The sequence below is a fragment of the Ascaphus truei genome, chromosome 2 (assembly GCF_040206685.1).
Source record: "Ascaphus truei isolate aAscTru1 chromosome 2, aAscTru1.hap1, whole genome shotgun sequence".
Taxonomy (NCBI): domain Eukaryota; kingdom Metazoa; phylum Chordata; class Amphibia; order Anura; family Ascaphidae; genus Ascaphus; species Ascaphus truei.
Window position 1 is genome coordinate 301,800,344 of NC_134484.1, and position 24,281 is coordinate 301,824,624.

Below are 24,281 nucleotides of genomic sequence, written 5' to 3' on the forward strand. Positions count from 1 at the left end.
TTCTCGGCGGTGCATAGCCTTTGTTCTCCCGAGACACTCAGGCGCCTACCCCGCACGGGGTATAGGGCTGGTCAAGGAAACCGTTGCCGATCTCGGCCCCGTAGGCATGATTCCCATTTGCCAGTTAGAATTTCTCGCTCGCAGCGCTCCCTACCCGTAGGGCGGTCTAGAGCCTTTAGGCCGACCTCTTCCTCTGATTGGTGCAGAAGGGTGACTTTTCATCCTCCAATTGGCTGCACCATGACGATTGAGGCTAGATTCTTCCCCAGTTAGTGAGTGTTGCATTGTGATTAGGTGATTTGAGTGTTCGCTGGCTTGTCAGAATACACTTTTGTTTATTCAACTATTGTGTCCTGTCTCGTGATAGTGATCTTGGATGTAAAGGTGTTAAAAGTTCTGGTCTGCCATGACAGTGTCAACCTGTCCAAATGTTACGGATCATTAACCCATAAATGCAAGAGAGAATTCTCTTTTAATAATGCGTCAAAGCTATAATATTAATTGAGGTAAGGTTTAGTATATCTTTGTGACATTTGGTACAACTAACCTGATATATATAGGTGCCTGGACAGAACAATGTGTGGCATACCTCTAAACATATGTCTAAAAAATTAATAAAAGAGAACAACAGTATCTCAATGCATGAATCATAATCCAATAAATATTATTACAGCAAGGCCCCGCTACTTGGCGATCCGCCGATACGGCGGTACCGAGAAGGGGGCCACCATGTCCGCGCATGCGCAGAACGTGTCGGTCCGAGTCGCGCTTGCGCATAATGGGCCGATCCGGGGTCACGCATGCACAGAATGGAGGGTTTTGCCAATGTCACGAATGTGTAGAACGGCGCATTGCCGGTCTGCGCATGCGAGCAAACCAAAAATCGCTGATTCCGCTTTCCAGCGATTTTCGCTTTGCGGCGGGTCCTTAGAACGGACCCCGCCGCATGATTGCGGCCCTGCTGTATTATGAATATTGTTTTCACACTGTTCTTTATATGTTTACATATTTATGTGTTTAAGAGAAAGGGGGAGTAGTGCCAATAAATGAATTTGATAACAATAGCTAAACAGTGCTAAATTGAAATCTGACTAATATGTGACAATAGAAGCCTTGTAAATAACAATAATATGTACCATATACATATAAAATACAGACAACAGAGAAAATACCAGTCCCTTAATAGTCCCGTATGATTATATCAATCTCCAAAATAGGGCGTAGGCTGCATTTCAAAAAGGAAGAACCACCTCCAATAGGAATCTAAAAGAAAAGAAATGTAAAATTGTTTTACATTTAATAAATAAGGGAAGGGAGGGAAAAAGGCTCACTCACATACGTAGCATAAATAAAAGCATTTTGTGAATTTAAAGTCACCATCAGCTGGAAGGTTCTTCTAAACAAATCCTCCAAGTTATAGCTTGCAGTACAGGAACAGAATCAGCCACCCGTCTGGGATGGTATTGGATGAGCTGTCGGTGATGAACAGCAGGACTCTCCGGTCTCGGAGCCCCGAATGACCAGCTGATCGCAATGTGCACCTCACACTCCCAGCCTAGAGCAGCAGGGACACAGTCCGGCCAAGGTCCCTTGTCCGGCAATAGTGACGTAATGACGCCGCCTTCCTGTTACGTCCTGATGCATTTCGTCTCACAGCGGAGACTTTCTCAAAGGAGCATACCAGCTGAGAAGCTTCTGCTGTTTAAATCACAACGGGTTGCCTAGCAACCCGATTATACCACAGAAGGTGCCTAAATTGCTTAATTGCTTTCTATACTGGTCAGACATATAATGAAATTATACATATACATGAAAATATACTTTAAAAAGATTGAGTAGATATAGCCAACAATATTAACTAAAACTACTTAATAACACTACCATTGGCTGTATACAGCATATGACAAGTAATAAGTGTATCACAAACAATATATTTTGTAAACAAATACAATATAGAAATAAAAAGATAGAAATATATTACAACATAGAAGTTGTAAATCAAAATGAATACAATAAGGGACAAAGTTGATAAAGACCCTATCACCTAGGTAACAGCATAAAACAGTACTGAGGTGCCAATGTATTGAAAAGTAAACTAAATCATTATTATGTATATATCTTATTTAAATTTAATGGGATATTAATTTAAACTGTAAATTCCATCAATACCTCTATTTGCGGCATATGCCTGATTCCACAAAATTCATACAAAACCGGTTCATATAATAATTTCAGCATTCAGATATCCACATGCAATTGAAAACATAGGGGTCAAAGAGTGAGGGGGATAAATTGGAAGCAGAGGAGTCAGAGGATGGAAAGAGCAAAACTGGTCCAAAACGTCTACCGACATCTTCACTGAAAGCAGAACAGAAAATACTACTCGTACAACTGTGCTCATATCCAAAGAGTCATTGATCCCACCGGGGGCCAGAGTGGCCAACCGGTAGATCCAATAGGTCTCTAGTCTACATAGCACCTTGAAACGGTCACCTCCCAATGTTAATGGGGAAATGTACTCCATTCCTTTGACTCTAAGAGTCGTTGGATCTTTATTGTGAACCGCCTCAAAGTGCCTGTAGATGTTATGACTAACAACACCATTAAGTATGTTCCTTCGATGTTCGAGAAAGCGAGTGCTCAGCGGGCGTGTGGTGCAACCAACATATTGTTGGCCGCAACCGCAAGATAGTACACATATAACATACATACTCAGCCAATTAATTTGTCCTCTAACCTTGTATGTACTACCTTGTGAGAAAGAGATAATCTCGTTTGATGTAGTAAAATATCTACAAGTAGTGCACCTTGTTCTTCCACACTTACGATTCCCATGGACCTGCTCCTCCCCCCCCCCCCTCCCTTGCTGGTTGGAACAGCACTGGCTTATTTCCTGTTTGTACAGGCAAGCATGCTTCCTTTTGGAAACATCAGCCATTGGGAATAGTCACAATTCCCTCACCTCTTGGTAAAGCTGATGTAATTTACCTCCCTTATATTTGCTACCTGCGCCATCCCCCCCTTTTTGTTACTGTTGTTTTACAATAAAAATTATAGAAGAAAAGAAGGACTCTGTGTGCATCAAGATGGAGTGCGTTAAGCTGCCTGCCCATACTCACTTGCCACAGGGCGTTTGGGACAGAACTACTAATACTTTTGTTTTTTATTTTGTATTCCTAAATATTATCCTGTACTAAACCTTCAAGTAGCTTCCCCACTATTGATTTTGGGCTTACAGGTCTGTAATTCCTCGATTGTGATCTAGCTCCATTTTTAAATATATTCACCATGTCTGTTTCGTGCCAATCTTGTGATACTGAGGATGTGGAAAGGGAGTCCTTGAATATTAACTATAATGGTTTGGCTTTTACTAAATTTAGCTCCATAAAATCTCTTGAATGTATGCCATCGGGGCAGGTGCCTTATTTACTTTCATTTTATCATGCCGCCTATGAACTTCTTCCTCCGTTAACCAATTGTTCGCTAATGTATAGGTTGTGGCTTCCTCCTACGGCACTATTTGCAATTGATTCTTCCTTGATAAATACAGAGGCAAAGATACAGATCTTGTTCTTTCGGGGTATGCCGTAGTAATTAATGTTTCAAAACAATATGATTTATTTGCTTTGTTTATTTACAGGATGACAAGGATTTGGTTCATGAATTTGTTATTGCAGAGGGTCTGACATGTTTAATAAAAGTTGGAGCCGAGGCAGACCAAAACTATCAGAACTACATCTTGAGAGGTATGGAGCTCTATGTTTATTGTGTTGTATTTTACCAACTGGTAACACCAATTTATGTGGTTAAAAGAAAAAAAGTTAACGTTTACTGTATATTACTAGTGTGTGGTATTAAATCAATATTAGTTTGTTATACATAAAGTGCTATTTATTTTGTTAATTCATATACTGTATGTAGTATTTATTCAATAAAAGGCATGCGAACCAATGCTAAGGCAAACCCGGGGTTAACCGCTACAAAAATTGATTAAGCATTGCTAGACCCACCAGAGAAGAGGGCTAGGGACTGAAGCCCCCTAATCACATACACTCACTCTACAGCTAAATGAATAGGATATATTCTGACATCAAATACAAGGGTGAATTACCAATGGCTAATAGCCTGTAGTAGGTAATGAAGACGTCCCTGACAATGGGTGGTTATACCGATCATGAGTATGTGCAGACGAGACAACGAGTATTCTAAGGCTTGCCTTAAACTAGCCCGGTAAAATGCTGGGTACGCTACATGCTGGGTGTAACCTGGCTAGTTTAAGGCATTTCTGCATTGACTAATGACCCATCGGATTAACACAGCAGGGGATCCTGGCAGTCCCATTCAGTTTGAATGGGACTGCCAGGGACCCCCACTGTTAATCTGATGGGCTATTAGTCAATGCAGAAATGCCTTAAACTTGGGTCTTTTTGGCGATTGCCACTGGTTTGTGTTAGAATAACCGTTGGCACTACAGTATGTAAGAGATGTGTGCAGAGGTACATATAATGGAGACCGATTTGGGTGAAATTATATCTTGGCTTTATTGAGCCTGTTCCGTTATCCAGGCAAAACATACAAAAATAACAAAATAACAAACACCTATTCCTTTGTAAGGGCTAACTTCCCCAGACCCTATCTGCAGGACTGGAGGGATGTTCCCATTACTAGCCTATCACCCCAAAGTCTCAGGAAGTATCTTAAGCAGGTGGCTCTCCATGTCAGTCTCTGGCAGGTTCCTGGGTCCTATATATAGGTGTCTGGGTGTCTTATCTCACCTCAGCCTTTGTGCTCAAGACAGTGTCTGTGTGCAGGCTTTTCTGCTCTCCTTCTGTCAGCCCAAATGTGAGCTAAGGAATCTCTCTCCTGTTTCTCATATCAGACTTTTTCTAAGAATCCTAATCAGCCAGATGGAGTCTGGTTGATTGCCTGTGCAATTAATCAGCACACTGCTGGATGTAGAGGCAGTTTCTCTCAAACAGTGATAAGTCTCTTTTAAAATGTAATATTAAAAATAAATTTAATAGGTCTGTGGACTAATGTAAAAGAAAGGGCTACACATGGATGAGCACAAATATTACAAAAAATAGACAGTGACTGGAAAAAACAGCTATATAATGGGAGGCCACAATAGGCAAGTAGCTAATGATTGCTATAATAAACAGCTATCCCAAGTTAAACAGTCTCTATACTAATAAGGTAAAAACCTGATGCTGTAGGCTATGCGCAGCTATGTGGTTCCAATGTGATATGCAACAATGGCACTTTAGACGACATGAAAGCACATAGAAGAGACTATGTAGGTTCTTGTGCGGACAATTGGCTCCCCCTAGTGGTGAAGAAATCCTAGAATTCACTGGGCAGCAGGGTGTCAGTTGATGGCGACAGTGATGCTGTTTGGTAGCGAAGCTGAAGCTGTAAATAGGTACGTAAACCCTGTAGAGCTGGGAACGTGACATATACTAGAGGCGCAAAATGCCAACCGATAAAAAAAGAGTAATAAGACACGTCACAGGAACTGTGTTTGGATACCTCTCAGAGAATGACGCACAATCGTCACGAGATAGATGTGCACCTTATACCACAGAATCGGAGCTGTCACCTAGATGCACCCTTAATGTAGGGATAATCAGTGATAGGACAGGTAGGTACGCATCCCTGCAAAGTCCCTAATACTAAATGTATGATTGCTCGACTAAAAGGCTAGTAGCTCAAGTCACCTTGAATATAGGGATAATCCGTATAAGTACAGGTAGGTAGGGGGGTTTCCCAATAGAATCCCTACCACTATCAGAGGTAATAGCTACTGAAGTTTTTCCAAAACACAGCTTAAAAAGCCATATAATATAGGGTAAATAGAGAGAGTTAGTCTATGGTGAAGCTCATTAATACAGACAATTCAAACGCTGATGAGAGGACAAAAAGCGCCGACATTGGTGAGCGTGTATACTCAGCTTCTTGGTTCGTGGTGTCCTGATGTAGACCCGACACTGACGCATGCCACATTCATAATCTAGGCTTTTTTTTTAAAGGGCCTAGGTATCTACAGTGACAATCAATGTGTTTTGTTTGAAAAATGTTATTATGTTATATACTTTCTTATTTGTAACTTCTTGATTTTTCTTAATGTCATGTTTTTGTCTTTTTAATGGCCAAAAACACTTTCAGCCACATTTAGCTAAGAGGGTTATTGGCATTTGTCTAGAGGTTGAGGGGCTAGGTGTAGGGAGTGGTGGTGATGGGCGCATTTGTCTGGGAGAGGGAGGATAGGCCTGCAGGTGCAGTGGTTGTAGGGGTTAAACCCAACATTTTGGAAAAACTGATTTCTGAAGGCACTGCGGGCCTCTGTGGCCCCCAAGATCACTCAGGGGGCCACTGCCTCCACCCAACCACCACCAGTTGCCCCTGAATATTCCACCCCGGGGTCAAATGTAGAGGGTACAGTGGACCCCCCCATGAAAACACCAAAGAAGGGGCCCACTCTAAGGCTGAGAAAATTAACCCCCGCAGGGAAGGACAGGGGTTTTGAGATCATCAGCCAAGAGGAGCCCGGAGAGTTGGGGCTCAGTGAGAAGGAGTCCTCTGGCACCGCGGAGTCGGTGGACTCCTTGACCCCCGTTATCGCTGCCCAGTAACTAGCTGAGTTCCTGGAAAGTACCCTCTACGGGCAGAGAAACATGAAGGTGCATTTGGCCCTCGAGAGGTGGAATGATGCCTCACTCATTCTCCACTCTCTCATGGAATATATGAGGGCCAAAAACTCCGGGACCCTTAACCATGTTCGCGCCTGGAAGTTTTACCACTTGTTGCGAGCCCACATGGCTACTCAGGATTCAGCACCCTGAGCGTCTGTGGGAAGCACAAGGAAAACTCCTGACTACCAATGGCTTTGAGCATCGGTACGCTTAATGCAAATGGCTGTAGGGACGGGTTTCGCAGGTTCCAGGTGCTCTCCTTTTTACAGAAGGGAGGGTATTCTGTGAGTTTCCTGCAAGAAACCCATACCACTCCAGAGGCCAAAGCCAGCTGGCATCTGGAGAGGCGAGGCAGGGTCTTCTTCAGCCACCTCACTTCGTCATCTAGTGGGGTGGTGACCCTGTTCTCGGAGTCCTTTCAGCCAGAGCTACTGCTTGCCAAAGCTGTTGTTCCAGGCCGTCTGTTGCATCTCAGGGTCCGGCACGAGGACTATCCGTTCAATTTCTTGAATGTGTATGCTCCTGCCACCGGACCCTTGAGAATGCAATTATTCATCAGGCTGTCTGAATACCTGGAGACAGTTGACGCGGACGAGTACGTGGTGCGCGGGGGTGATTCCAACTGCACCCTCGAGGCTCTGGATCGGAATGGTCCGGAGCCACACCCGTACTCTGCATCAACCCTGCGGGAGATCAACGCACGCAACTCGAGTGGCTCAGTGAGTAAAGACACTGACTGACACTGAGACAGCTGCAGGGGAGCCTAGTTCAATTCCCGATGTCGGCTCCTTGTGACCTTGGGCAAGTCCCTGTGCCTCAGGCACCAAAAACATAGATTGTAAGCTCTATGGGGCAGGGACCTGTGCCTGCAAAATGTAAATGGGTCACGGGTCACGACTCTTCTAAGCGCTGGAGAAAAAGAGGGGAAACCGTAAAAATGTCACCTGCTTGCTGGCAGAGGACGGTACCCCTCTGATGGACCCGGAGAGCATCCGGGACAGAGCCCGGAGGTTCTACGTGGACCTTTTCTCTCCGTAGTCCATCCAGCCAAACGCATGCAGGGTCTTATGGGAGGGGCTTCCCACAGTCGGCGAGGGTGGAAGGGAGCGGCTTGAGTTACCATCGACTTTGGCCGAGCTCTCTGAAGCCCTCAGTCTGATGTCCTGCGGAAAAGCGCCGGGGCTAGACGGGCTGACTGTGGAGTTCTTCCAGTTTTTCTGGGAGATGCTGGGAGCTGATTTCACCGAGGTCCTGGCCGAAGCCCTGGAGACCGGTGAGATGCCCCTTTCGTGTCTGCTGCCGAAGAAGGGGGATCTCCGCCAGATCTCTAACTGGCGACCGGTCTCGCTGCTCAGCACGGACTATATGATCGTAGTCAAAGCGCTCTCGCTGAGGCTCAAGTCCGTGCTGGCAGAGGTGATTCACCCCGACCAGTCCTATACTATCCCGGGCCGGAGCATTAATTTTTCTGGTCCGGGACCTGCTGCACCATGTGCAGAGGACTGGTCTGTCACTTGCCTTCCTGTCTCTAGATCAGGAGAAAGGCGTTTGACAGGGTGGATCACCGTTAGGTCATACAGACTCTGCAGGCGTTTGGCTTTGGCGCACAATTTGTGGGCCTTCTTCAGATGCTGTACGCCTCTGCAGAGTGTCTGGTGAAGATTAATTGGTCCCTGACGGCACCTTTGGTGTTTGGTCGGCGAGTACGTCAAGGATGCCCCCTGTCCGGGCAACTGTATGCGCTGGCCATCGAGCCCTTCCTACTGAGGAGGCTCACTGTGCTGCGGGAGCCCGACATGCGGTTAGTCCTATCGGCCTATGCCAATGACGTGGTCCTCATGGCCCAGGACCTAGTTGATCTGGAGCGGGCACAAGCGTGCCAAGAGGTCTACACTGCGGCCTCTTCAGCTTGGATCAACTGGTCCAAGTGCTCTGGCCTTTTGGTAGGTCTCTTACAGGTAGACTCCTTGCCCCCCACATTTCGTAATGTCTCTTGGGGGAGAGATACTCTCAAGTATCTGGGAGTCTACCTGTCTGCTGCAGAGAACCCGGCCCCAGAAAACTTCAGTGATCTTGAAGAACGAGTCATCGCTCATCTGGTGTCATGGGCGTATCTGTCGAATATGCTTTCCCTCAGAGAAAGGACTCTGGTGATCAACCAGCTGGTGGCCAGTCAGCTGTGGCACCGGCTGATAGCCATGGGTCCAACCCCTGAATTTGTCAGCAAGATCCAGAGAAAGTTACTGGACTTTCTCTGGATGGGGAAGCATTGGGTCCCTGCGGGTGTTGTGTGCCTCCAAATGGAAGAGGGTGGACAGGGATTGGTGTGTGTCCGCTCCCAGATACACACTTTCCGCCTCCAATACCTGCAGAGATACCTATTCGCAGATCCGTCTCCGCAGTGTTGCCAGCTGGCGACCAGTTTCTTTCGCCAGCTGCGCAATATGGGGTATGACCGGCAACTGTTTATCATCAGGCCCGAGGGGTTAGGTAGAGACTTCTCGGTGCTGCCGGCATACTACCGGGACTTACTAAGGGCCTGGAGCCAGGTCTCCACGACCAGGAAAGGACAGGCGGTGGTGGGGGTTGGTTTCCTCGCCAAGCCCCTGCTGTTTAATCCAGCAGTGAGGGCTCGGATGTTGGATTCACCCTATATCTGCCGCCAACTAATCCTGGCGCGGGTGACCAGAGTCGGGGATCTCCTGGACTACGAACGACAGGACTGGGTAGGGGCAGAGGTGCTCGTGCACAGTATGGGTCTGCCTACTGCCGGCGTCCCTCGTCATCTGATCCAGGAGATTAAAGATGCCATCCACCCCGACTCACGCACCTTCATCGAGGGTGTATTGCAGACTGGAGAGCCCTGCCCACCTATCACCCCCAGCTCTGCGGATCTTTGCGTGGAACGAAAGCTACGGCAACCCCCTCAGGCTCCTCTCTCCACCAACCTCAGCAGGTTGGGGGACATGTCCCCGGCATGTTTCCGCGGCATACCGAGGAAAAGCCTGTACTCTCTCGTGCTCCATTTAGCTGCGCCAGACTGCAGCCCCTCTTATCCACCTTGAGGGGCCTTCTCCTGCAGTTCTGGCTGCACTTTTCCCCTCACCTTTTTATTTTTGGGTGCCCAGTGTCCCGGGACAATAAGCCTAGGGATCTCCTCATCAACCTGCTCCTGGCATTGGTTAAGCTAGCCATTTATACGACCAGGAAGCAGTGTTTGGAGAGGGAGGTCCCAACAAACATCGTGGCCATGTTCCGGTCGCTGGTGCACTCCCGTATCCGGGCAGAGTACACGTACGCCAAGTCCACTGGGACGGTTTCAGCGTTTGCCTCCCAGTGGGCGTCAGGCGGGATGCTCTGCTTGGTATCCCCTACTCTGGATTATTTTGTATTGACCCTTCATTTTTAGTGCACTTTATTTTATTTACAGTGCACTTGTTGTTGGTTTAATTTTTATATTTGTTTGGCTGGTTTTTCTTTGTTCTTCGCCGGCCAATCAGTAAACCAGATCAAAATAGACCTCCCCCTCATGCTCTCTCTCTCTCCTGCCATCTCCTCATTCTTTCACTCCCCCTCCTCCTCCTCATTCTCCCACTCCCCCCCACCTGCTCCTCATTCTCTCATTCACTCCCCCATTTCCTAATTCTCTCACACCTCTAACCCTCTTCCTCCTCTCATTCTCCTCTGTTCCTCCACTCACTCCCCCTCCTCATCATTCACTTACTCAGCCCTTCCTCTGCCTCCTCAGTCTCTCACTCCCTCACTCAATTAAAAATGCTTACTTGACTGGCTTTGGTCTTGAGGTGGGAGGAGGATCTGTGCTGGAGCAGCGGCGGACTCCCGAAATAAGTGATGACTTTTGGGTCATACCGCAGGGGGTTGCTCCTTCACCGGCCAACCTCCTCCACTTCAATTTTCGCTACCCTGCTCCACTTCCACCGCCATCCTTCTTCTCCACCGTCCGGTCCTCACTACACAGGTGTGTTGAAACACGTTATGCCACGATCAAAAGAAATATCTGAGGACTTCAGAAAAGCAGTAGTGATGCTCATCAGTCTAGAATGTATTTCATGTGAGACCATATTATGATCACGGTTTCCCAAATGTTCCCGGACTTGAATATTTGTTTTGACTTCTAAAGTGGGATTGGAGTGAGGTTCTTCTTTTCGAACACAGTGTTTGGTTTTAGCCAAACATAAAGTTTCTCATTGAGGTCAAAAAGTTCTACCTTTCACTCATCTGTACATAGAACATTGTAGATCATCGATGTGGTCTTTGGCGAACTTTAGACAGGCAGCAATGTTCTTTTTAGAGAGCTGTGGTTTCTTCCTGGCTATCATTCCACAACCACCATTCTGGTTCCAAGAGTGGCCTACAGATAATTGGATGTTGCAATGGTGTTCTGTGTGACTTCCTGGATTATTTGCATGTTTGTTCTTGGAGATATTTTGGTAGGACGACCGCTTCTGGGTAGAGTGGTTGGGGTCTTGAACTTTCTCCATTTGTCTGACAATGGATTGATGGAATCCCAAATCCTTAGAAATTGTTTTGTAACCTTTTCTAGACTGATGAGCACTAATAACTACTTTTCTGAGGTCATCAGAGATTTATTTTGATCATGGCATGATTTGTTTCCACACACCTGTATGGTGAAGACCAAACTCACAAAGTTTCTGATTTTTATATAGGGTGGGGCCTCCCAACCTCACAAGAGAAAAGAAACCTAGTAGGTGAGCACTCAATCACAGCTAAAGTATTGTGGTAATATTAAAAATAATCTTTATTATCATCAATGAATATAAAATAAAGGGGTTTAAAATTAGATCAAACAGCATGGACTGTGACTGTGATCAAAATTACATTGCTGTACCAGCTTTGTTGATTATACATATGGGAGACTATATGACAAATAATCAAAATCTCATGCTGTAAATTTACAGCCTAATGTGATAGAATAAGGGGCCAGTAATTGAACTGCTGTATATTAACTGCCTCAGCAGCCAGTAGTATCAATTGATGTAACTTAGGTAAATGTAGCTCAGTAGCTATGAGCTACAATAGAGGAATGAGACTGCTACAATTGTATATTGAATGCAGATACACCTCAAAGTATAGGAAGATACAAAACCGGCAAAGTATGCAGTGTCCACATGATTTTGGGCACTGCAGAGCAGAGAGTGTCTCCCTCCTTGGGAGCACACAGCTGCTATACCCACAGCAGGGATAAGGATACAATCACTGCTGCGGAAAGGTAAGTATGCAGAGGCAGTAATTACATAAGAGGGTATAAGTCATATGTAAAAAAAGCTGTGTGTGCTGTGCACGCGCATAGTAAGTGAAACTTCTTTGACTTTTGTCACAGAAATTGACTTATAACGCGCGTGCTCGGCACACGTGTCAGTGTGTCAGTGAGTGAGTATGTATGTGTTTGTTTGTGTGTGTGTGTCAGTCAGTGTATGTATCTGTGCCGGTCAGTGTATGTATCTGTACGGTCAGTGTGTGTATTTGTGTCAGTATGTGTGTGTGTGTGTGTGTGTGTGTCAGTGTATGTCTCTCTCTCTCTCTGTGTTGTGTGAATGTCTCTCTGTGTCGGTCAGTGAGTGTATGTGTGTCAGTCAGTGTGCGTGCGTATGTGTGTCAGTCAGTGTGTGTGCGTATGTGTGACAGTCAGTGTGCGTGCGTCAAAGTGTGCATGCGTCAGTGTGTGTGTGTATGTGTTTATTGGCAGCAGTACCAGCATCATGAATGTTGAGCGGGAGGGGGAGCTCACAGTGGGGGGGAAGGAATAGGCACATCATTCAGGGGCGGTGTTCGGTACATCACTGGGGTGTGCGTGCGTGTGTCAGTGTGTGTCAGAGTGTGCGCGTGCGTGCGTCAGTGTGTGCGCGTGCGTCAGAGTGTGTGCGCGTGCGTTAGTGTGTGCGCGTGCGTCAGTGTGTGCGCGTCAGAGTGTGTGCGTGCGTCAGAGTAAGTGTGTGTGTGTGTGTGTGTGTCAGTCAGTGTGTGTGTGTGCGTCAGAGTAAGTGTGTGTGTGTCATTGTGTGTATGTGTCAGTCAATGTGTGTGTCAGTCAATGTGTGTGTCAGTCAATGTGTGTACTGTATGTCAGTGTGTGCGTGTCTGTCAGTGTGTGTGTGTCTGTCAGTGTATGTGTATCAATCTGTGTGTACCGTATGTCTCTCTGTCTGTGTACCGTATGTCTCTCTCCTGACTCCCCCCACCCCCGACAGAGCTGCGGACCGGGGGGGCTCAGTCTGAGTCTTCTGAGCAGATACCCCCCGCACCCCCCGGCGGCGCGCTCAAGCTCCCCCCTTCCCCACCCCCCGGCGGCGCTCTCAAGCTCCCCCCTTCCCCACAACCCGGCGGCGCACTCAAGCTCCCCCCCGGCGGCGCGCTCAAGCTCCCCCCCCGGCGGCGCGCTTAAGCTCCCCCCTTCCCCACAACCCGGCGGCGCGCTCAAGCTCCCCTCTTCCCCCCCCCCCCGGCGGCACGCTCAAACCACCCTATTCCCAGGCGCCGCTGCCAGCCGCTTCTGCGCATGCGTGGCGCGCGGCATGGCAGTGGGCGGGGAACGGCGCCGCTGCCAGCCACTTCTGCGCATGCGTGGCGCACGGCATGGCGGCGGAACAGCGGCGCCGTGGCAGTTAGGAGCGGCGGCTATCGCCGCCGCATGTGAGCAACTAGGTGTGGGTGTGTGGGAGGGTGAGGGGTGCGGCGGCGATTAGGAGCGGCGCCGGCGGCTATCGCCGCCGCCACATGTGACAGGGGGGGGCGTGTGAGCGGAGCGGCGTCCATTACGTGACGTCACTTCCGTTTCACATTTCGCCCCCCCATCTATCCAGTTTTATCCCATCAGAGGTGCCACTAAAGAAGTTTCACTTCAAAAATCAAGGAGGCAATTAGTGTCTACAGGAGAATGGTGTCTTTGTATATAGGTAGGTAATATCCCTGTATATGGCAGCAAACATCGTAGCCCAAAGTAAGTGAGTGGCTGTGCCGTTAATTAACCAAATATTGCAGCCAAACACCCGACATTTCCCGGCTGATAATAGAAGCGGATCCACGGCTGATAAATTATCCCGTGAGTAGATCCGTGTGTGCACTATACAGCAAGGATGTATACAGAGGAAATAGATGATATATGCATATATGGTATAAAAGGATCACCAGGTACAGTGTTAATCGGGCACATCCAGAACCAACATGGTAAATTAACCTAATTGAGGCAGAACACTATCTTCTGTATGCACTGTCCCCTACATCAGCACTGATCATAATATATCAATGCTGTGGGGGGGCTACCCTCTTTTGTGTGTCTCAGCTGTGCGGGGGCTACCCTCTTTTGTGTGTAGCTCCTCCCAACCTCACACCTGAAGATCTACCTAATTATTTAAACACCTAATGCTAATGACCCCCTTTAATTTAGCTGATAAAACCAGGGTTTAACTTACTTTTTCACATATCCTGACTCTTAATTACTCATTATTTGTCTAATTCATGCAACATTTTTTTCAAAAGACATGTAGTTGGTTAATATAAACCATATTGGATATTTAAGATAAGACTGGTTTTGATTCAAGAAGGTTATTATGAAAAAACTATGGCATTTCCTTAATTATCATACAAGAGGGGTTGGGAAGTGTAAACACCGGTGCGCACAGTATTTGTATATGCAAATAATTATATATTAATATATGTGACTCAAAATGTATGTACGGTAGTTTGACAACACTAAAATAATCTGAAAAAAATGTGTTTAAAAGTGAATAACAAATACAGTGCATATATATATATATATATATATATATAACGATCTGAGGGTTGCCATACTCAAAGGTAATCTTAAAACCCCGAAAGAAAGACGGTTGCATGAATACAAATTTATGCAACTGTTCGGGACACTTAGCAGTGGCCTAAACAGAGATCGAAATATGAGTCATTACTGGCACTAGTGAACTCTCGTCCCATGAGCGCTAAAGGCCATGTCTGTACATACTGTGCTATATGTATGCACACACAGCTGTCTCTCACACATACTAATACTCCTTGTTTTTCCATCCCCATACACCAATAGGGACCACTAAGTATCCACACACACTTTTAGTTGTGCTACAAACTCTCACATTTCCACACCCACCCACACCATTTATATCCACTCCCACTCCACACACACCTTGTGTAAAGCACTGTATATACTGTGGGCTCTCCATTCATTTTTATTCACACTGATACACATACACACTCTTTCTACACTTGCTTTCAGTAACCTTTTGACACCTCTAGCCATAAAACACATCCACACCGGGGGAAGGAACAGCACAGATAACATTCCAAGAGACACTGTTTTTAAGTATACCTTTTGCTTCATTCATTGTAACATCGCCGGAAGAAGAGATCAGTGTATCTCGAAAGCTCGCACAAATAAAAGCATTTCGTTAGCCACAGACCGGTATCATCTATTTATTTTTTGATTATTGAAGCTCGGCTAACACGGTACTGATACCTCTACATGCATGTATGCGTGTAATGCGTGTATATATATATATATATATATATATATATATATATGCGCTATGATTGACAAATCACCAAAAAATCTACTCGCCACACAAAAAAATCTACTCGCCACCTAGTACCAAACGTGTGCTGCTTGGGCCAATATTTACTCGCCCGGCGGTTAAATCCACTCGCCCGGGGCGAGCAAATGTATAGGTTTGTCTAACACTGTATATATATATATATATATATATATATATATATATATATAGCACATTCACATGTCTTTGTTAAACTGCAAAGAGAGAGAGATAAATATTTATCACTTCTAATAAAACAAATCATTAAAAATATGCATGAACATAGTATTCATTTATAAAGTCTAAACTTCCAAAGTGAAAAATAATCTCTACCGGGAATAAAAGGGAGAAAATAAATATTCATCAGATAATCACAGTATGGGTCCACTGTAGATGCAGCTCCAAGAAGGATTTCTTCAGCCATTGGAAATATATGTTAAAAAAACAAACAACCAGCGCCTATAATAAAGTGATTACGTGAACAAGTGCTGACCAATCGTAGATGTAGTCTCAAATGCCAAACAGTCCTTGGAAGGTTCTGGGCTGGTGTCTCATAGAACAAACAAACAAACAAACAAACAAACATAAATGACAAAAAGAAAAATCATAGTGTAACCCTAAAAATAAACATCAAACACTAACAAAGAATAACAAAAATAGCTATAACATTGTAATAAAATAATGTAAATATATAAAAAAGCAAACAATTGCCTAATAAGGCTTGGGACAGGGTTGGACCAAGTACATCCGGTAGGAGTAAAATTGAAATCCTACTTACAGCTATGCTGAATATAAAAGGCTCATAGAACAAATGCCCTTCCGCCTCTGCTGTATACACCACTGGGGAGACTGTTGCAGGAACCCTCCGGAGCTCCGTGCTGATAGGACAGATACAGCCGCCGCGCTCGCAGACCCGCTGGTCACGCGGTAAGCGGATGACGTCACTGCACAGCGTGAAAGCGCCAACAAGTTTTTAGGGTCGGTGGGGCCTGGAAAAGCTCTGCCACTCAGATACAGGGCACAATGCCAATAGGGAAAGAGCTGTACCGTCCAACACACAGTCCACAAGTGTGAATGAAACCTCAGCGGGGGTCCCTGTATTTTAATGGGACTTGTCCTGTGTGAATCCTACCTGGTTCCAGCTACCTGTAAGAGAAGCGCAGTCAGAGATAGACCCAGGGTGGATGGTTAGGCCTACTGCGATCATTACGGGAGGAGTTAACCTAAAAAATATAATAAAATAAGGGCCGCAAATCAGGTGACCCATTGACTGACATAGTGACAAACCATGCTCATAAGGCATTGGTGTCCCACTGTGCCAAAAAATTAGTTTATTGGCATTTTTTAATTTAAAATTGATGGTCTATTTTTGGGGGGCTGGTTGTTTTTGGGATTTACAGTCTGCATATTGACTGGAATAGTGGCAACCCATGCCCATAGGGCATTTTTGAAATAGTATTTAGATTTAGCACATGATAAGGCAATAAATCATAACCAAGATGATCTAGTCACATGAAAAATGAAAAACTTCTTGAGACCAATTGTAAAGATAAGAATTATAAACAACTAGTACCCTTTCTCGCCAATTTTAATAGCGCTTCCAATCAAATACAAAAAGTGGTAAAGAAAATGCAATCCCAGAACTTTGAGAGACCACAAGTGGTCTTCTGTTGAGCAATACATATTTAAAAAAAATTATATATCACCCAGTGAACCTGAACCGTCATGTTTCCTGGGATCTGCCCCAGAGCCTAGACCATTAGGAGTACCTGCAATAAATGCTGCATATGTCAAAATAGACATCCAGAGTACAAGAAAGGTCAATCAAATACTTTAAATTCCAAATATCCTATTAAACAGTTTATAAATTGCAACACAATGTATGTTATCTACCTTTTAGAATGTTCCTGTAAACTACAATGTATAGGATGAACAAAATGGCAACTTAAACAGAGAATACAAGAACACGTTAGAAATATAAATAAAGGTTTTCTATTACATTAAATAGAAGAGGAGGAAATATTCTTAATTTAAAGCAGCAGTTCAAGCAATATCCTACATGTGTGTGTTTTTTTTAAGTAAATCAGTTCTATACTATGAGAAAATACTTGTAGCAATGAAAAAAAATGTTTTAAAGACATTCTTTTATTTTTTTTAGGTAGAATAATAATCAGACCTATTACAGTATTTTTTTTTTCCCAAACATTTTTATTAGGCGAAATTCAAGATTACAGACATATAATAAACAGTATCAGCCTAATACAAACTTAATTTTTGTTTTCTTTAAGGATATAGTGATAGGAAAGAGCATCGCCAGGAGAGGCGAGACCGCTGGACCATTCCATGGACCAGCGAGTGTAAAGTCGGAAAAAGAGAAAGGAAAAGAGAGAGGAGGGGGGCGAGGGGGTAGGGGACAGTTCCCCGGTTGCAAGAACCTAACTAACCAGACTGAGGGACATATTTCTCTCTTAATTTCTGGTTAATTGGGCAATTGGGTTAGGTTAGTGACAAAGCCAAGGCTCCCAGATCTTATAGTGACCCTCAGTCTTACGTTGGAGAAACGCTGTTAATCTCTCCATCAACATAACCTCGTTCACCCTTTTTTTGATCATTTGCTTGGACGGTGGTAGTACCTTTCTCCAGGAGAACGCCACCGCACATCTTGCCGCTGTTAAAATAAAGGAGATCAATTTCCCAACTGGGCGGTCAATTTCCTCTAATGGTCTGCCGAGTAGGTAGGTCAATGGGTCAAGAGGAATAGTAAGGTCGGTGACCTCTTTTATTAAATTTTGTACTATAAGCCAATAATTCTGGATTCTTGGGCATGACCACCAAATGTGGGCCATGTCCCCTCTCTGTCCCCAGCCTCTCCAACATAAATCAGAGGCCAGGGGGTAGATTTGTTTTAGTCTCGCTGGGGTAAGATACCAGTGGAACAGGATTTTGTAAATATTTTCCTTTGTTGTGGTACATATGGAAGTTCCTAAGGCAGCATCCCAGATATCTTCCCAATCCTCTCTGTCTATAACAGTGTTCAATTCCGCAGCCCATTTGAGCATATAATCGTGTGATGAGGGGCCCGCTGCTATCTCCATTTCAGCATATTTTAGTTATTAGACCTTTTTGATGAGTGCCAACCTGGCACAGCATCTCAAAGTTTGTGAGGGGGAAATTCGAAATTTGCGGACATTTTTTGAAGGAAGTGCCGAATTTGGAGATACTTAAAGGTGTCCAGTTTTGGTGCCTCGTATTCGGTTCGTAGATTTTGGAAACTCAGTAATCTTCCATTGCTCAGAAAGTCGGCGATCACCCTGATCCTCTTCAAACTGAATTGTTCAAACTGCTTTGGTTCACATCCTGAGGGAAATTTCGGATTATTTATAATCGGGGTGAGCTGCGAACCAGTGGATGAGAGTTTAAACTTAGTTTTACATTTCAACCAGACTTCCCACGTGTGTCTCATTGCGCCTAGCTCCAATTTATGCGTTGTCATATCACTCCTATCCATGGACCATAGGCAAGCTGGCAGAGAGGGCGTCTTAGCGTATTGGGATTCAATATCTACCCAGCAATGCTGACCTGGGTCTGCATTCCACACTACTGCTTGTCGCAGCTGGGCCGCTTGGTAGTATTTTAAAATGTCTGGTACTCCTAGGCCTCCTCTTCCTCTGGATGACAAGAGGATCGACCTAGCAACCCTTGGTCTTTTCCCCTGCCAAATAAAGTAAAACATTCTGTTTTGGATGTTTTTTAGTTCAGAGCCAGGGACATGGATCGGAAGTGTCTGGAAATAGTATAATAATCTGGGGAGTATGTTCATTTTTACCGATACCATTCTTCCGATCCACGAGATCTGGTAGCCTTCCCATTTGTCCAGATCTTTTTTTAATTTTCCCAAGCAGGGCTGGGTAATTATATCGATATAATGAGTGGTAGTCTCCGGATACATTTACTCCCAGATATTTAATATACAGTATGAGGAGCTCCACCTATAATTAAAATTTAGTTTAAGCAGTTTAGCTTCTGGCTCTGGTAAATTTAGGTTTAGGGCTTCCGATTTGTCATTGTTGATTTTGTATCCTGAGATAATGCCAAATTCTGATAATTCTTTATGTAAATTAGGAAGGGATGTCTGGGGACGAGTCAGAGTTAGTATTATATCATCTGTAAATAGCGAGATTTTATAATTTGTATATTGAAGTACTGTACAGTAAAGTGTTAGCACTTTTAACTCCATAGTTGCAACAATGAGCAGGATTGACAATGCCACTCAATTCATGTCTTGTCACGTGTACAGTATGTACTCTTGGAACAACTGTTCCAGGTAGCATACTGCTATGGAAAGTGTGAGAAAGTGGTCTTTTTGGAGTCTCAGATTGCTGATCTGAAGAGGCAACTTGCAATATTGAGGGACATTGACAAACTTGAAAGGAGTTTAATGCTCACTGAGTAGGCCCTGGCTGGGACTAGTGGTGCAGAGAGTGGAGCTGTGAGTGAGGAACAGGTATTTAGCTGGGTAACAGTTAGAAGGGGAAGTAGGGGGGAAAGGAACAGGCAAGCCAGTTCTGAGTTGACCCATCCAAATAGATTTACCATATTGAGTGAAGATATTGGGAGTGTCAGGGCAGAAATGGCAAGGCAGGAGGAGACTGATTTCTCTTGCAGCCAGGGGAATAGTTTCTCCAGCACAGAGGGAACTTGAGATACTCAGAGACTTGGAAAGATTGTGGTGGCAGGGGACTCAATTATTAGGAAGATAGCAAGGGCAATTTGTTGCCATGACATAATAACATAGTTACATAGTAGATAAGGTTGAAAAAAGACCTGCGTCCATCAAGTTCAACCTATGCTAAATTTAGACGACAGGTGACCACATAAACTGAACAGTTTGTTGTCTACCCGGGGCTCAAGGATCAGGTAGACAGATTATTGGGGGGGGAGCTGGGACTGACCCTGTGGTCTTGATACATGTTGGTACCAATGACAGAGTTAGAGAAAGAAGGAGTGTCCTAAAAAAAATAATTCAGGGATCTAGGCCACAAGATTAAAGCAAGGACCTCCAAAGTAGTATTTTCTGAAATACTACCAGTGTCATGCACTACCCCAGGAGGACAGTTGTAGTTTAGGGAGGTTAATGCATGGCTAAGAAAGTGGTATATGGTAGGAAGGAGGGGTTGGGTTTTTTAGACACTGACTTTTCTGAGAGGTGCTATCTTTATGGTAGGGATGAATTGCACATAAATGAAGAGGGATCTTCTGTGCTAGTAGGGAGAATGTTAAAAGGTTAGAGGATATTTTAAACTAGAAAGGAGGGGGGTGGGACAAAGATAAATAACTAAATAGAATAGATGGGGAATAGCAAGTGTTCATGGAGGTAGAATGGGAGCAAGGTAGATTTTTGGAAGCATATTAAATACAGATAATACTAGAAAACTTCTAAAGACTAAATCAAATTGTAGAAAGTCAGGAGCAGATAAGATAATAGTACAGACTGAAAAAAACCTTAAATGCATGCTAATGCAAGAAGCCTGACAGATAAATTGAGTGAGCTTGAATTGGTAATTAGAAGGGATCAGTATGATATCATAGGCATTACTGAAACATGTATTTTTTTATTTATAAATTGTTTTACCAGGAAGTAATACATTGAGAGTTACCTCTCGTTTTCAAGTATGTCCTGGGCATAGACTTAAAATGACAAATAATACATGGTTACAAATACAGTTAGAACAGGGTATACATTATATACAATACATTGCATGCACAGTTAAAGAATATGTATATTATAGGCTTACGAAACAGTTAATTATTTTTTTATAAAATATTTTACCAGGAAGTAATACATTGAGTTAAGACAAATAATACATGGTTACAAATACAGTTACATAAATGAGCAGGTTATACATTATATACAAGACATTGCATGCACAGTTAAAGATAATAAATATTATGGGCGTATGAAACAGTTACAGACCAGATTAAAATGTGTGACAGCCTTAGATTTGAAAGAACTTAAACTGGTGGTGGATGTGAGAGTCTCTGGTAGGTTGTTCCAGTTTTGGGGTGCACAGTAAGAGAAGGGGGAACGTTCGGATACTTTGTTGAGCCTTGGGACCATGAACAGTCTTTTGGAGTCTGATCTCAGATGATAGGTGCTGCATGTGGTAGGGGTGAGGAGCTTGTTCAGGTAGCTGGGTAGCTTGCCCATAAAGAATTTGAAGGCAAGACAGGAAAGGTGAACTTTGCGCCTAGACTCGAGTGATGACCAATCTAGTTCTTTGAGCATTTTGCAGTGATGTGTGTTGTAGTTGCATTGGAGAACAAAATGACAAATTGAATTGTAGAGGGTGTCAAGTTTGCTAGGGTGGGTTTGAGGTGCCGAGCCATATACTATGTCTCCATAGTCGATAACTGGCATTAGCATCTGCTGTGCGATACGCTTTCTGACCAGAAGGCTTAGGAAGGATTTGTTCCTGTAAAGTACACCCAGTTTAGCATAGGTTTTCGATGTCAGGGTATCAATTTGCATTCCGAATGTTAATTGGGAGTCAAACCATATGCCCAGGTATTTAAAACTAGTAACAGGAGTTAGGGTGGTGTTAGCGTTGGTTCTGATCTGGAGCTCAGTCACTGGAAGCATTACAAATTTAGTCTTGGTCCCAAATACCATTGTTACAGTCTTGTCAGTGTTTAAAAACAGTTTTTTTGGGGAAATCCAGTTTTCGAGTCTCAAAAAGTAAGACTGAAGTATGTGCTGAAGGTCGGAGAGGCTATGGCTGTGCGTATAGGATCGTGTCATCTGCATACATGTGTATTGAAGCTTCCTTACAAGCTGCGGGAAGATCATTGATGAACACTGAGAAGAATAGGGGCCCCAGGACATACTCTTGTGGAATGCCACAGGTGATATCAAGGGGATTGGAGTTAGAGCCTGAGATGGACACATGTTGGGATCTACCTGATAAGTAGGACTGAAACTAATTTAATGCATGCTTTCCTATTACAGAGCTCTGGAGTTTGTTAATCAGGTATAGCCCTGGTAGGTTTGGGCTATTATTCTGTCCTCCTCCTGTGCAATAATACCTGGTAAGGGCAGGTGCCAAGAGTTAAAATGGGTTTGCCCCAACTACTGAGATTCAGTTGGTCAGAGAAGGTAGTGCTCATGCCTGGGCACAGGGGTGAAACTACTGGATCTGTACTAAAGGGATTACCTTTTTCCTGTTTTGGGTTGTCCCTCTCTAGCTTTGAGAGAGGTTGGTTCCTCTGCAATTCAGAAAGAGGATGGTGGGTTCTAATTAAGCTGCCAGGGCTCTGGTAAGCTGAAGGCTCCCCCTTAGGGGAGAGGGGAGAGATATTCTTTTGCTCCACAAAGGAGTAAGGGAAGAGAAAGGAACAGCTCCTATATCGGATAGGGAGTGTGTCTAGAAATCATCCTGGTGGTGAACAGCCTTTTTGAGAAGTGCTGTATGCTGTGCATAAACTGCTGCTGATCAGGACAATAAAGAATCCCTTTGTTTTACTTCCTGTCTGAGAGTGGAGTATATTGGGAGGAGAGGGAGATAACTCTTTTGCAGTTACTCCACCCCACACAACTGGGGGCTGCACAAGATTGAGGCGCTGCACCATTAAGAAGAATTCGGGCACAGCCCCAGAAGCCTGTCCTGTTATCCCTCATGACATCGCGGGAGATCCAGGCCCTCCTGTTACCAGCAGCTATGCACCACCAAAATCCCTTTAACCAGAGTGATAGTTCCCTGAGGAGGCCCAATATGAGATTGGGTGGGATAGGACCCGTTGCAGATGGAGGCGCTGCTGAGATAAATCAGGACAGGCTTTCAGCTAAGCAAAACTGGAAGATTAATATGTGTACTCCCAGAGCAAAAGAGCAATCATAGAAATAAATGGCACACCACTGTTAATAAAGACATGCAAGTATAATTCTGCTTCTGGTGCTTACCTCCCAATGGTCCCGGCATCTCAAGGCTGGACCTGATAATGGCACAAAAATTAAGGAAAGGAGGAGCACACAGGAGTCTTGATTTGAGTTATGAAAAACTTCAATCAGGTGTTCACAGCATCAGAGCTTTAGTACAGATAACGTTTCAAGACTAATGTGTCCCTTCCTCAGACCCAACACCTCTAGTGAACCTAAACAAACAGCTTAAATACCCCCATAATCACTCACCCATAGCACCACATGTGACAGAAGACTGATCCTGCATAACTGGCTGATTACTTCCTGATGTGACATCACATTGCTAGGCAACCGGAACATAACACTAACAGGAGAGAAAAAAAACTTTGAAAATCGCACAGCAGGGGTGCTGTGCAGCCTGGAGCACTGAAAGGGAGGAGACAAGGCAAAACTGCATGATTAAAGCAAGGCTTCTTTTGTTGCACAGGGTGGGAGGAGCTGAACCAGCTAAAAAAGACAGTACCATAAACCATCTCTTTAAAAATCCTCCCATCTTTTCATATAAAAGACCACGTAACATTAAGGATGTAGTGGTCCAGGCAGACCAATCTAAACATCCATCCAAACTTTTTTATCAATACCTCAGTTTGGCACATTGCCGTGCAGAAGCTGCATCCACTGCAATGGGATCATACGGGCAAGCAGTTTCGTAGTAATTAATTTAACTAAATTAATTATTTTAGCTGGTTCAGCTCCTCCCCCTCTGTGCAACAAAAAAAGCCTTGTTTTAATCATATAGTTTTGCCTTGTCTCCTCCCTTTCAGTGCTCCAGGCTGCACAGCACCCCTGCTGTGCGATTTTCAAAGTTTTTTTTCTCTCCTGTTAGTGTTATGTTCCGGTTGCCTAGCAATGTGATGTCACATCAGGAAGTAATCAGCCAGTTATGCAGGATCAGTCTTCTGTCACATGTGGTGCTATGGGTGAGTGATTATGGGGGTATTTAAGCTGTTTATTTAGGTTCACTAGAGGTGTTGGGTCTGAGGAAGGGATACATTAGCCCTGAAACGTTATCTGTACTAAAGCTCTGATGCTGTGAAA

At 44.5% G+C, this 24,281-nt stretch overlaps 1 protein-coding gene and 1 long non-coding RNA gene across 5 annotated transcripts in view; one reads left to right on the forward strand and one right to left on the reverse strand.

Moving 5' to 3' along the window:
- The window catches only part of FHOD3 (formin homology 2 domain containing 3), a 607,453-nt gene that overhangs the window by 233,348 nt on the left and 349,824 nt on the right, over positions 1-24,281 (forward strand). For all 4 annotated transcript variants that reach the window (XM_075586421.1, XM_075586422.1, XM_075586420.1 and 1 more), the window contains one exon: positions 3,641-3,746. In XM_075586421.1, the coding sequence (XP_075442536.1) occupies positions 3,641-3,746 (106 nt within the window). The remainder of the gene's footprint in view (positions 1-3,640; positions 3,747-24,281) is intronic.
- On the reverse strand, positions 221-23,588 carry LOC142487319 (uncharacterized). Its single transcript, XR_012799193.1, has 3 exons — positions 23,454-23,588; positions 16,047-16,414; positions 221-1,263 (listed from the first exon to the last, which is right to left on the reverse strand). It is a non-coding gene; the product is annotated as an uncharacterized LOC142487319 (long non-coding RNA).